The sequence below is a fragment of the Pezoporus flaviventris genome, unplaced genomic scaffold, assembly GCF_033815535.1.
Source record: "Pezoporus flaviventris isolate CSIRO_AGI_PZ_B2104156 unplaced genomic scaffold, CSIRO_AGI_Pfla_v1 ptg000005l, whole genome shotgun sequence".
Lineage (NCBI taxonomy): Eukaryota > Metazoa > Chordata > Aves > Psittaciformes > Psittacidae > Pezoporus > Pezoporus flaviventris.
In genome coordinates, this window is record NW_026892553.1 from 11752799 (window position 1) to 11767632 (window position 14834).

The window sequence follows — 14834 nt, forward strand, 5'->3', positions numbered from 1 at the left end:
CCCCATACAGCAAGTCAGCAACAGGCCTGGGAAAGGTGCAGGTTTGCCAGACACCACAATCCAGAGCAAGACAAATATCCCCAGGTTGCATGGCAAAGGCTGTAGCTTCAGCTCTCCTAGGCTAGGAATTTATATATATATATAAAATCTTGGCACTCAAAAGAGCAAAGACTGGCAAAGAACCAGCCAAACTACAGAAGAATTAACCCTTATCTGCTGGCAGGTATCCTTTCCCTCATAAACTAGTACAATACAGAAATGGTCTCGTAAAGTGTAAACTGGAAGAAAGGAAAGAACACCCTTGACTGCAAGCTACTGTAATGCTTCCTGGCAAATTATAACAGTAATATTGAACAGATGTCTGTGAATGATGGCAAACTCTTGCTACTAGTAAATATCAGTTAAATTTAAGAAATGCATGTTCAGCAGAAAGAAGAAAGGGCTGGAACAGCAGATGAAAAGCCAAGGAACAGCAGTGAAAGCAGGATTGGCCATATAACTCCTTCACATACCATTTTCCTAAGGTTAGCTCCAGAGAGGGCGTCAAAGTTGTAAGCAAAACAATGAACTAACCTCCATTTCCCCCGCAGGCTTTTAAGCAGCAATTGAAAAAGAAGCTGTGAAATAAGACACTCGTTACTTCCTACAGTTTTAAGAGCTTCAAGAACTGCAGCCACCCAAATTCAGCATTCCTGAGCTGGAAAAACTACGTGACAGCTTCAACAAGTAGGTATAGGAAATAATAATTGATGCTTTTTTCATTTTCAGTTTCTGAATCTTTAATGATCCTGCATTCAAACTGAGTATGTATTTTGGCAGTTCTGCCTGGTTTTGTTTGGTCAGAAGAATGTTCATAGTCTTGCATATGATCACTTGGCTGTGCGAGCTATGACCTGATGAGATCTCATGAGATTTATAGGGGAAATGCAACAGTCAGCAGGGGCGAGGGAGGAACAGTAGTTAAAACGACCGTTGTTAATAACATCAGCTGCAAACCCCTGTGTCTGCTACTCAAAGAGGTGATTTCAAGTTCTAACTTGTAGTACTCCTTCCATTGCACATGTAAGCTGTCAACCAAAGATATGGAGATAAACCTCTCCAGATGGAGAGAAATCTATTTAGTTTTATGCTTAAACTATGCAATAGATTGACCTTAAACAGACAGAAGAATTGGCATAAAAACTCATCTAGGGGGATGACGAAGGGACAGGACTGCATTTCCACTGAAACCTATTGCATGAGATTTTGTTACTTGACATGTGTTTGAATTCATTTAGAAGAAACTGATGAAATTCAAATAGCATCTACGCTTGTGGCATTGGCATTCCTTCTAAAAGCTATTTTAAACTTGAAGAGGATGTATATGTACCTGTCTACGCATGACTCAACATGATGCTGGTGGCATTCCAATAAAGTCAAGACAACGATTCTTGAGTTTGGGCCATATCCAGAGCTCATTAAAATCAATGACAGCTTTTCCACTGAATTCAGCTCTTCCTATCATAGCCTGGGTTTGCAGTCTGCTGCTGAGTTTGACTCACTGCACAGGATGATGCTTCTGTTACATAACCAAAGATACTGAGACCAACCACACCACATACACAATCCACAGCACAAACACAAGGATTACTGAAAATCCTCAGGAGAAAAAAGATACATAAAAAATTAGCTCCTCAGCTTGCTAAACTAATGTGTACTTTCTTTGCATTTACAGAGAGAGAGAGCTCATATAAATAAATATGAATGAATCTCTAACACACTTCAACAGTATCAGATACACTAAGCATTCTGGTCAAACTTGTAGTGGATTTTAGCAGAGATTAGAGTAATGATTAAAGATGTGTTTGTTGGTATTAAACATATTAGACCCTCTCCCACTTACACAAAGCGTTGTTCACTGAGTGCCCACTTTCACAGCTCTTCAGAACCAAGAAACATCTCAGACCTTCTTTCAAAGTTATGCACGATCCCAGTATCTGCACTCACAGCAAGTGCTTTCTTATGAAATATTCTAAATAACCAGTGATGTCTAAATAAACTTATTTAATTTAGAATCTAAATAAATGGGCCTGTGTTAAGCTGGTCTTCAGACCAAGCACAATTTCTTGTTTCTTGCTTGACTGTTGTGCATCTTCTGCTAAAAGAAAACATAGCTCTGCATTTCTCTGCAGTAAATTCTCTGACTGGTAGATAATACACATTTCAAGTGGAGACAAGTATTAATTTTGAAATGGAAGCCAATGCCAGTAAAACTTCTTAAGTTATAAAAGTTAACTTTTGCTGGTTAAGTCTGCACTTACTGGCTCCTGGGAAGACTAAAAAAGAAGCCTAAAAGGGAATCTACTTCCCAAATGTCTGAATACAGCCAAAAGGCTATGCTGTGGGTTCCAAACGATGAAGAGTTTTGACTCATCAAGTCTGCACTGGGCATATCTCCATATTTGTGGTCACAGGAATCTATGACATTTCATTTTCAGGATAGTTCCATCACATCTTTGAAGGAAACAGAAGCAAACAGCATAAGTGGAAAAGTCTTCCAACTCACAGTGATCTAAAAAAAAATGTAGGAGTTTACTTTTGGTTCATGTAATGTCCAGGCAACTTGGTTTTGCTTAGTAGAAAAAGCATTTCTATACATCCATAATCACATAAATGTATATAGATACTAAACTTGAGTCAGTCATACAGTCCAAGATAAGAAGTACTCCGCACCTTCTTATACTATAGCAAGTAAGAACTGAGCCAACTTTGAATTTTGTGGATATGGACCCAAATTTTCTCTTGGGTTGGACAGTTTTGGAATCCCTGCAGACCTCACACCCCACTTGTGCAATAAGACTGCATTTTTCTATGGTTATGTAGGAGCTCAGCCTGGAGAAGTATAACTGATCTTGTGATAAGTCATCTACTGACATTGTTTAGAAACAGATGAGCTATTTCACTAAGTCAACATAACTTTTCAGGTGCAACATTCTTCAGGAATTGGCCTGAAGCACTAGCAATGTACTGGTCCATACATTATATAGCAAGAAGACCAGACTATAAACAACTGATCAGCCAAAGAGTGCAGAAAGTGATTCCATACCCATGAAATCACTGGATTAATTTTTCATTGTATTTGTTTTATAACAGCAAGATAAATATGTATTTGTATTTCTCATATCTACCTGCAAAGGTACTGGAGCCCTAATTATAATTTATTATTTTGTGTGACAGAAAAAGAAATAGAGAACTTACATTCATGAAGATATAAAAGATAATGCCATCAAACCTACCTTTCCCTCTTGAAGGCTCCTAAAAGTATACTTCAAGTTACCTGCAACCTCCTCCAGTTTCCTCCAAATACTAGAAGGACAACACAAAGTGTAAAAGATTTACAGCGACATTCTGTAGGATATTCTGTGCTCATACCCTGCCTGCAGCTTTTTACCTTGATGAAAGGATTTGACCTCACGTGAGCCACTCCTACTTGCACAAAGGATAATTACAACTGGAAATTCAAAGTCGTTACGTGCTTAAGGCTTTACCCCTGCATACAGTTGTTTGTAAGATCAAGCTCTTAAACTATGGAGTTTATCAGAAAATAATCGTGAAAGAAAAGACATAGTGGGTGTTTTCATTCCACTACAGGTTATGGATCAGATCTCTCCCCTTTACAAGACCCTACTACTTCTCTAATGTCTCTATTCCATACGTGCTCCGAGAACTCATGGACTCTCCAGACCCCAACACCAGCCTTAATACTCTGCACCTGGGACACAGCCAGCAACTCCACTAACGATGCAAGAAACAAAGTCCAGCTCGTATCAATAACCGTGACTACTCCAGCTAACCAACATCGGTTAAAACTGTTCCAGGGCACACACTGCAGAGATGTCACTGAAAGACGGCAAGGCTGTGAGTTAAGGATGCCCGACAGACCCCACACTCGCGGGAGCAGTAAGGAGATCTCGGCCAGCAACCGCTGAATAGAGCATGTGAACAAAGGGAGCATCACTGAAAGCTCACGCCGCTCGCGTACGCCACGAAACGCCCATCCGCGTTATCCCACGGCCGCCAAACCCCACCTCTCGCCGCCGCGGCCCCGCTCCGAGGGGCAAGGCAGGGCGGGAGCACCGGGCAGGAGCCCTCCCGCTGCCGCCGGCGGGTACGGAGCCGCGCCTCGTCACCGCGTCCGTCATTCCCCGACCCCGCCACTCACCGGCCGCCGCCCGAGCGCCCCGCGCTGCTCCGCACCCACCGCCCCCGGGCGGCGCCGCCCAGAGCGCACTCCGGTCACCGGGTCTCGCGCACCAGGTAGCAGGCCCCACCTCCCTCGCACCGGGCTTGGTGGGGGGGAGTTTTCCTCGTGAGAGCGGGCGAACGGCGCCGTAAGTAAAACCGGTCCTTGTGAAGCACACCGGTACGTGCAATGGACACCATTTCCCTATCAGACACCAAGGGAGCAGAGATCACATCTCCTCTTCTCCCTAACAGGACTACTGAGTTGGCTCAATCTGTGAATGCACCAAGTTTCCTTCGTGTCATCAGTTATTTTTGGTACATATACCCCTCCTGGCTCATCAGACCTCTAAGCAAATCCAAGTTGTTATTTTCAGGAAGCCAGGAATTTTACTTACTCTTCCAGTGTCAACCAGCATGCTTTCCAGGGATACTGAGACTGTCACATCGCAAGAACCACAGGCAGACTTATGTTTTGGGTTTTTTTTTTTCCCTTGCCTCTTCCAGAAGTATCTACAGCTTGTCCAGACTGGTTCTGACATCTGCTGCCTTTCAAAACCAGAGCCCATACTGAGAATTCACACCCAGATTTTCATTTGTAGTTAAAAGACATCTCCAAAACTTCCTAGTGTAGTTGCTGTACACATTGCCCGAGCAAGCTTTCTCACAGCAACTGTCAGTCCTTTTTGGCATCACTGGATCAAAATCCATAGTCCTGGCAGCCTAGAAGACAAGTAAGCAAAGGGGAAGATGAGGCTGGGGGGGAGGGGGGGATTTTAGTTGCAAACTCACATCAGTATGTTTCTGAGAAAAGCAGCTCTCCAGCATGAGCAGCCTCTGCCTTTCCAACCCCTGCACTGACACATTTTCTAACACTTGGTAAAACTTCCCATCTGGAGCTGTTTTATGCTGCAGATGTTTACACATTTATCTCCAGGAATGACAGGATCTTGATTGCCTTTGGCATGGTGTCATCTTCACATTGCAAAGTTCTTTCTTCTCACACTTAGCACAGATAGAAAGTCAAAAGATGCAACTGAAAAATAAATAGGAATGTGATGGAGATGGAAATAAAAACTAAAGAAGGGGTCCAGCAGAAAGATGGTCTATGCTTTTGATCTGAGGACTAGATGAATTAAAATTGTCAATCGGATAGCTTAGAGAAAAAGAATTCCTGTGGAGGTCTTCCAAAGGAACAATGAAAGAATGCAAGGACCAAACCGACTTGGCAACAATGGGGTTCCCGTGTATGCAGCCAAGGTCATGGGGAAGGTAGGCAAAGCACACTTGGTTTAGAAGCATTAAATATGCTCTAAAATATTCATTAAAACTATCAGACAAGTTCCAAAGTGAAATAAAGCAGTAAGAATGCTGAGGTGTAGTACAGCTAATTTTGCTCCATCTCCTAACAGATGCTGTTTATCAAAAACACAAGGAGGAATATTTTAAAACTTAACTACTCTTATTTGCAAGGATATGAAAGTTCTCTGAGCTCAAATGCTTTCTTCAATTAGTAAGAAGTGAGCATAATATTGAAACTGCTTTATCAACTCATCTTATAGATGTTGTTAACAGAATGGTTTCAAGGAGGAAACTATTGTTGCCTACAGAATGGAAAGGAAAACCTGTCTGGGACAATAGCTAATGCCTGTGGTATTTAACTAGAATTGGGGCCAACTCCATTCTGAGTAGAACCTCAGTTCTCTTGGAAGGAATTGCCAAGTAAACTCGCTAGCAAGAAATATATAACACAGGGTTCATAAATTTAGATCATTCAGACTCATTTACCATAATGTTATTTATCCCCATTTATTTATAAATGCCTGTTTTTATTATCTCTTAAGAAAGATCCATTCTGAGGTATATGAATATTTTTTTATATGCTGCAAGGTAAAAAAAAAAAAAAAGGAGAGATTGAAGCTGGGCAACTGTCACTTGCAGTACCAGTGCTCGTGGGGCAGATAACTGGAGATTCCATTAATCTTGGCAATATTTCCTGGCCCTTCCTTATCTAAGAATGAACTGTTCTTGGATGACCTCACTAGGATACTAGGCATAAACAGAGCTGCTTTTACCCTCCCTTTGGAGTCTGGTTCATGGTCACATTCAGGGTTGGGGTTGTTCTGGAGTTTGGTGTGTTTTTTTTTTTTTCTTCTCTCTTAAACAAAATGCATTATAAAAAAAAAAGAAAAAAAATCCTTTCAAATTTCTGTTTTTTTTCTATACCTATTCCTCTAACAGGTAATATCAACACAACAATGTGTAACTGTCATGTCTACACTGAGCAGAATTAACTGTCATGCAGGTAATAATTCTCCTAGATGGAGTACTTCTAAAGTTTCAGAGATTTATCTGCTATCCTAAACAGGACCAAAACACAGACCTACTTTATTACAAGATACATATTTTAGTCACCAGGGCAACGAAACAATGAGATTTCCAAGTTACACAGCAGGTAGAAGCAAAAGTCAGTGTATACCGTGGAAGGGCAGATCAAGGTCCAAGTGCAGATCAGTAAGACAATGAGCTTATCAAATCAAGACAGCAGGTGGATTCAAACACCCTATCTTGCAAGAGCCAACTTGTTTAAGTACTTTAGTACTGAGAGGTCTTGAGTGTATCGCAAAAGACAAAACTTCTAATCAGTAGCCCAGTGGGTCACCGAGTTAAAAGCTTCTGAGAATTAGAAATTAAATTAAACTCACTTACTTCAATTTTATTTAACTAAATGTCCCAATGACAGGTTCAGTAAAAGCAGCCTTCATCCATTAAAGCAGGGATACGAACCACCTGCCAAGCTACACTCCAAGCTCTAGGCTAGTACACTGTATTTCTGCTGCATGTACACCCTGAATGATACCACCCGCTTATGTGGAGGAATTGATGATACTCTGACTGGACACTGATTTGGGCTCTTTCTGAAGGATGGCAAGGACACAATTTGTAGAGACAACTACTCAGACCCAAAACATCACTTCTGCCTTCTCACACCTGATACCAAGGAGTAGGCAACAGCAGTAGCACTTAGCTGTATTGAGCACTCCAGTTGCTCTATGTAAACACCATATTCAGTAGATACATCAGGTTAATACTTCCTTCATCTTAAGTTCTACTTCACCAAAATTTCCACTGAACAGAAGCCTGAATAGAGAGGTCCACAACTGGACACTCCTTCATGTTATAACAGTGCCTTGTGCTCGCTGCTTCTGTGGCTTTGGGGTACAGGGGGTATGAACCTGAATGGGAAAACCTCAGAACTCTGGCAATTTCCTCCCTTCTGTCCTACTTCGAGCTGGGCACGATCACACCAAAAAGGTGCTGTTCCGTCAGGAAAGCAACGGCTCGCACAGGATGGATTGCGGGGAGGGACCGGCCGGGTCCCAGCAGGCCAGCACCGGCTCCAGCACTCGGCTAACGCAACTCCGAGGTTATTGTGACCAAAATTTCTGTCAGACCATGCGGCACGGAGCGGCCACCGCAGCGCCCTGACCCTACCCGGCCCGACCCGAGCTGACCTGCTGCAGCCGCGCGAAGGAATGGCGGCCGGCGGCACCCTCCGCGGAGCCGTCCTCGCCTCAGCTGCACATCGTTCCTCGCAGGGTCGCGGGCTACTCGAGCTGCTCTCGCCATCGCCTGCCGCACACCACCACCTAGTGCCGGAGCCGCGTCAAAAACTATCCGGTTCTGAGGCCCCCTCACTGAAGGCGGCAACCACGCCTCAACCCGTCCTCAGCACCGCCCTTCTCCTGCCCCTCAGCGGGCCGGCTCCTCCTCCCTCCCCGCAGCTGCACCGCGACTCAGAGCCCGCCGTGCCGGAACGCAGGCGAGCGTGATGGCCCGCGAGGAGCTGGCGGTGGCCGGCGAGGAGGCGGCGGCGGCGGCCGCCGAGGGGGGCGGCCTGCTGCTGGAGATCGTGAGCTCCCCGCTCAACCTGACCCTGCTGAGCCTCTGCCTCTTCCTGCTCTACCGGATCCTGCGGGGAGAGCAGCCCGCGGCGCAGGCGGGCGAGGCGGACCCGCCGCCGCTGCCCAAGATGAAGCGCCGTGACTTCACGCTGGAGCAGCTGCGGCTCTACGACGGGGTGCGCGACCCCCGCATCCTCATGGCCATCAACGGCAAAGTCTTCGACGTGACCCGTGCCAGGAAGTTCTACGGGCCCGGTGAGGGCGGCGGGCCGGGCCCAGCCCGGGAGCCCGCGGCTCTTTGTGCACGTAGGGATCACGGGGGGCCTCGGCGGCGTGGCCGCCGCACAGGCCCTTCGGGCAGGGCCGGGCCCGGGGCTGGCGGCTCAGGGATCGGCGGCCTCCGCACTAGTGCCTGGCCTGCCGCCTGCCCTGCGGGGTGAACGCTGGGCGAAGGTGCCCGCGCCCTCTCGGCCCTGCTCACGATCCGGAGATCTGGAAGGGATCCCTTTCTTGGAGCTGGGAAGGGTGTGCGCAGCTCGTCTGTGACAGGATCACGCAACAGCAGCGCTGCGAGAGCTGCCTGCCTGCCTGCCCGGTGGGGCGGAGGGCAGGATTACTGCTGTTGCCTGGCTCCGGAGCCGGGCCCCGCTGTTGTGGAAGTGCCGGCTTTGCCAGCCCACGTCTGTTCATGATTCTCTTATTTTCCCAGGGTGGGTTGTGCCGCTGTTGGGCTGGGTGGCTTCATCACTCTCGGGTGCCTTTGCCTGCTGCAGGGCAGCAGAAGCAGTGTTTTCTCAGTGTTTACATTCCATTTCCAACTTTTAGTGGACATCACCCTTTTGCATAATATTTATACTAAATACCCAGCAATTTAGATTAAACCAGCTTCTTATCAGGAGTGCAGGCGGTTGAAGCTTGCAAAGATTGAGTAAGCTATGCAAGGGCTTGCAGAACAGCTAGCGATGAGGTGGCTGGACTGTGTGCACCCAGGGGACAGTTTTATCACCTCCGCTAGGACATGGGGTTTTCTTTGTAACAGAGGCCTCGTGTTAAAAGTCTCACTGGGACTTTATAACGTGTACCAGGATCTGTCAGGCATAACTACTCCTGAGCTGTCCAGAGCTGGTAGCTGCTATAGTGAGCTGCCAGCATTACTCAGAGAAAAGGAGAATAGTGCAGGAGACTCATATTTGGAAGCATGATGAGATTATTACTTTTGGTCCAGACATGGGCTGGAGACTGTCACTGAGTGGTGCTTGACTGTAACTTTGCATTCTGCAGCAGTCAGGCTGAGTTAGATGTGCTGTTTTGTATTTGTGCAAATTAAAAACCACTTCAGGACCATGCTTTGGATGCCACCTTCTTTAACAATAGTAAAAGCTGCCTGCAATTTGATAATTGCTGAATGGTTCATCACAGTGTCTGCCCAATTTGATTTTCATTTTAATAAAGCAGTATTTGATTTTCATTTTAATAAAGCAGTAAAAGTCTTTTGATGAGTATGGGAAGAAGCTCGCTTGGGGAGGTGTGGGAGATGTCATGCTCTCTACAGTAACCCGAGTTAACAACTTAAGCTCCCTGAAAAAGAACTTTCAATGTCTAGTTGCAACATGTGATATCTCAATTTTCAGCTTGTCATGCAAGCAAGTTAATCTTTAATGAAGTTTAGCAAGAGTCTGCCTTGATAGCTCTCATTTACTGCGAGTTGCATGTTTTGGTCATTTGAGTTCATCTTGCATTTTGAAAGTTTTACTAGATGTTCCAAGTTGATAATTTCTATCATCTCCCATATTTTCTGTCAAGTCATCCTTTCAGCTCTTTAAGTCAGGAGCATCTCTTAGAAAACTTCCATTTCACCTCAGACTTTACAAATCTTCCTCTGTTCTTCTTTCTGAGGCTATACTTCCTAATTTGTGTACTTATTCTTACCTTGTTTGTATGTACCACACACCATTCTGTGGCTCTGTTTTCCTTCATTACCAAGTAGAATAAAACTTTAAAACATGTCAGAAAATTGAGGCATCTCTCACCCACAGGTCAGGGTAGGAGCTCATCATCTGTTTGAAGCTGGGGACTCTGATCTGTGGTCACACAGCATCTATTGCCTCTAATAATGCTGCTTCTGATTCTGTTTTAAAGAGGGCCCGTATGGGATTTTTGCTGGAAGAGATGCATCCCGAGGTCTCGCCACTTTCTGCCTGGATAAGGAGGCTCTGAGAGATGACTATGATGACCTCTCTGATCTCAACGCTACACAGCAAGAGACCTTGAGGGACTGGGAGTCACAATTCACTTGTAAGCAATTTTAAACCAATTTACAAAGAAGTAACTAACCAGTGTTTAAGAAGGGAAGAAACGGCTAAAAGGCTGTTACCAGCTGGAAGCATCAGTCTAGAAACTTACTTTGAGTTAATACCTCAGTTTGCTAAGTATTACTGGAATTACCATTATTCAAAAGAATTAAGAGAAATGCCATGTTTTCCTTCTGTGTTCTTCCTCTCTGCTCCTTACAGAACACTGGGAGAGACAAAAGCATTCCATCACAGGCAATGATCTTTAAGACCACACAAAAAGTTGACAGGAATTGGAAATTCAGAGCATGTTTTGGTACAGTTAAGACCCCATTTATAGAGAGGATTGGATTTTAATGTTCTGAGAAATGAAGCTTCTCAGAAATAAGAGTAAACATTTGAATTATTACTTCTTGGATTTTTTTTCAGTTTTGAAGACTTTAGGGGGTTTTCGCCTTTCTGCTCTTGATATAACGTCTTTTACTCTAAATAAGTGACTCTGCATGGCCTTGTGGTAGCTTTATCAGATTCATAGACAACTGTATCCAGCTGACCTTTCCCCTAGAAGGTGATCAGGGAAGACCAAATACCACCTCTGTGCTTGCAGGCAGCCTGGTCATTATTGTATTAATGACGGACAGAGTGGCAGAGGAAAAAAGGCAACTTGCACACTTGAGATGTCATTTCCCAAATTAACAGAAGAAATTCACTTTCATACTTGCCTTGTATGTCTATGCTTAGTATTAAAAGTTTTAAAAAGGTGATTCCAGCTGTTCTGTATTGTGTGCCTCAACTTGCTCAAAAAGGAGAATTTCAAACCACAGTTTTGTGGAAGTTGCTGTGTTGACCCTTGTACCGGGGCATGCCCACTGGTATCATCATTTTTTTTCTCATATTGTGTATCTTGTTGATGAAAAATTACTTCTCTGTATCTCATGCTGCCTTTTAGGCAAGTGAGCACCAAAGGGATTATTCCTACTGAGATAAGACAAAAACTAAACATATCAGTTTTTCTTCTTGATGAATGTTTGTATGTGTATGTGATGGAAATTGCATATACAGAAAGTAGTATAGTGGAAATCAAATGTTATTTTAAGTCTGGTGTTTGGTATTAAAGATTTACTATCACTAGCTAGAATGGAGCTTTCCTCCACATAATGCCATTAGAACCTCTCAGTCCTGACCTGATGTGCCCCTACTGTTTTGGTGCTCTTCCTGTCTTAATGAAGACTTAATCATGCCACACTGAATGGCTCTTTTATTGTGCTAACAACCATGCTACCAAATACCTGACCTCAACTAATGTTTAAACCTACCTTTTCAAGAGCTGGGCATCAGGACTGACAGCAAACTGTACTCTTTTTATTACTGTGTTTCTAGTAAATTTGGCAATTAATTGTTTTAAATTCTCACTAATTATAACAACAACACTAGTGTGAAATACCTGTAGCCAGAGGCTTTGTTGAAGTTGACAGATAAGCAACATAGCATAGCTCTCAGTTCTTACACATATATGATCTTAGCATTTTTACATGTTCAGAAAGAGATATAAAGTAAGAGAGAGGTTTAGCTGCATAATCGGATAATAGATCTGTCTTTGGGAGAAAGGATCCATCTTCTGAGCTATTGGGTATTTTCAACATGCATTACACAAAATAAAAGCCCTTGAAAGTTGTGTACGTGTGCACACATGTACCTGCCTCTGTGTATAATATGTAACCTAAATATTTTAACAATGCCACTGGTTGAAAAAATGGCTTTGACTCTGGCAAGAGAAATAATCTAATCCAGGATTCTGTTTCTTAGCTGGATGAGACCTTCATTTTACACGTCTTTTGGCTTAAGCAATAGGAGAACACACTCACTTTTTGTGTTTCTTACATCAACATTAACAGCAGTTCAGGTAGTTGATTTTGGCTTTTTTGCTTCTCCCAATGTTTGGAACAAGTCACTGAGACCCATTTATTATAATACAGGCATTCTGTCAATTCAGGAATCAAGCAGAGGAGTTAAAAAACTGCAAGTTCAGGGCAGAATAATGATTTGTGTTCTTTTTTTTTTTCTCCCCCAGTTAAGTATCACCATGTTGGTAACCTGCTGAAGGAGGGGGAGGAACCCACTGTATACTCTGATGAAGAAGAGAAAGATGCCAAGGATGCAAAGAAAGACTAGAAAGTGCAGCGAGGAACAATCTGGTTTTGAATTGTAAAGGATCATTTGTAACATTCCACTTCTTTTTATAAGTTGCAACAGCAGCAATGCTTACAAAAGGTCCAGAGTTACACTGAGTTGTTTCTATTCAAAGGTTTTCTTCTCAAATTCAGTGGTAAACCACTAAAGGTCTAAGATTTGTCTTCCTTTAAACCTGCATATCTGAAGTATGCACAAAAATGTCTGCTGATAAAGTAAATTTTGGCAATAAAGGACTACTTCTGTTTTTCCTCTATCACCATTTAGCACAGAGTAAGCTGAAATCCAGATTTTAATTCAGAACCTAGCACTGCAGGCACAAGCACGAGAGTAACTTCACATATGCAACACAAATTCCACTAACTCTTGTTTCACATTAGTTCTCTGGGATCTGGGTCTTGGATGGTAATTCCTTTAGAAAAAAGGATTATATTTTATTTGTCCATGAAGCATCATGCTCATTTGTTGTGCAATGTAATTCAATATTACGTAAGATAATTTGGCTTTTAAGGAGTTACACACTAGCTTACAGAAGGAACTGCTTTTAAAAAAGGTAAGAATGCTTGAGACGTTAAATCACTTCTAGATACTTAAAAAATTAATACTGATGAATACTTGATGTATTCAGTCATGCATAATGATGCATGGATTAATACTCTTAAAGCACATCTGAAGTGTTACGAAGAGTTAAGATACTACATGTAAACTAGAAATCACTAAAAAACAGGTACATCATGAAGTGTGACTCAACTGGACTATTCATTTATTTTTCCTCTTACTAAAACTCTTCTGTGAATTTTAATGAAATGGTTTTAAACAGGGAAGATAAGCTGCAATTGATTCCTAGGCCTAAAAAAGGCAACTTGCTGGTATGGTGTGATTAACAAGTGCCCTTGTACATGCAGCTTTAACCAGCAGAAAAAATGTTACTGTTCAACATACAAGTTTCCTGTACAAAATAAAACAACATGGTATAAGCTGTTTCAGCATTGAGGCCTTTGTTGCTGTGGAATGTTGCCATTAAAAGAAACAGCACAATCTCCTGCAATGCTGTACCTGTGGGACCTGACCTTTGAATTGCTTTAAACTTACTTGCACTCTTAGCTCACATCTATGCTTAATTACTAGGTTTGTTCCGACTATCTAACCTAGTCTCCTCCCAGAACATGCTGGGTAAATGGTTTGACCAAGGGAAGATATAAACATGCTTCATCATCATCAGGTACAAAACTGACCACTTGTGTTTCTTGTCCAGGTGATTCTGCTTAGGTGCCTGTCTGGGGTAGTTCTCCCTGTTTAGTTTCTCTGGTTCAGCTGTCTGGCCAAGCTGTTTCAGTTTTGCAGTATGACAAAATGATAAACCGAGTCCTGAGTGAGAAGGTGTAAACTAGGCAAAATTGTTTGGAAGTAGAGTGCATTGCACAACAGCAGCTTTCATAAACAAGTTGACACAACATGCTAAAGTGCCTAAGACCATCTGTGGTGAGAGCAAACAACTTTCCCTTAGTCCTAACACTGCCATGGCATTTTCTTTGGGTTACACTGGGCCTTCAACTGAAGAGTGCTGTCATTTGAGCCAGATGGCTTGCGTAAAGTACTTGCATGAACTACCCAGGGGAGGTCTAGAGACTAATGTAAATCTTGCCATGACCCTTGTGTTGAGATTTTACTTTTAGAGACATTTATACTCCTTGCAAACTACTAACGGTTTACCTCAGATCAGTAATGTGCTTTTATTTAAGGCAGGAAATAAAAAAACTCTTGCATAATGGTGGTGTTTGTTTTTATTTACTGCAACTGAATGTGATACTTAATCCTCCCCCAATGTTTCAAGGGTTTTTTGTCTTTCTCCAGTGTCTTACATTATACAACACATATAGTATGTTCTAACTGAATGCCTGTAAAGTATAGACTGTGTTCATGTTGTATAATATGCTCTGCTGTTACAGAAAGAGAGTTAGGCATAAGAAGGCCCAAGTAATTGTTAACACTGCACAAAGCTTGAGCTTTGGAAGGCTGTCATAGTGGACCTAGGCTAGGCTATAACCTACCCTTCAGCAGACGCAACCATCTGACTCTTTAAGTTAGTCCATAACATATCCTGAGGAACTGAATGCTACTTGAAGTATTAATCTTTATGTTACAACATGATGCATCACAAAGAACAACAGTAATAAATAAGAACTACACAGAAAACAAGCAGTAACACAAGACAAAGCTTAATGTT

The 14834-nt window shown here is 43.0% G+C and overlaps 2 protein-coding genes across 3 annotated transcripts in view; one reads left to right on the top strand and one right to left on the bottom strand.

The window, feature by feature from the left end:
* KIAA1210 (KIAA1210 ortholog) overlaps nt 1-7755 on the bottom strand; it is a 60951-nt gene extending 53196 nt beyond the window's left edge. The window contains exon 1 of one of the 2 annotated variants that reach the window (XM_061446029.1): nt 7737-7755. The gene's annotated coding sequence lies outside the window, so the exon portion shown is untranslated. Of the gene's footprint in view, nt 1-4201; nt 4260-7736 lie in introns of those variants that run through there. The other variant, XM_061446027.1, reaches the window with a different exon arrangement.
* Nucleotides 7756-7990: 235 nt separating this feature from the next.
* On the top strand, nt 7991-13588 carry PGRMC1 (progesterone receptor membrane component 1). The gene is made up of 3 exons (XM_061446002.1): nt 7991-8381; nt 10266-10421; nt 12489-13588. The coding sequence occupies exons 1-3, from the start codon at nt 8054-8056 to the stop codon at nt 12587-12589; spliced, it is 585 nt and encodes a 194-aa protein (XP_061301986.1). The 5' UTR covers nt 7991-8053; the 3' UTR covers nt 12590-13588.
* Nucleotides 13589-14834: the final 1246 nt, after the last annotated feature.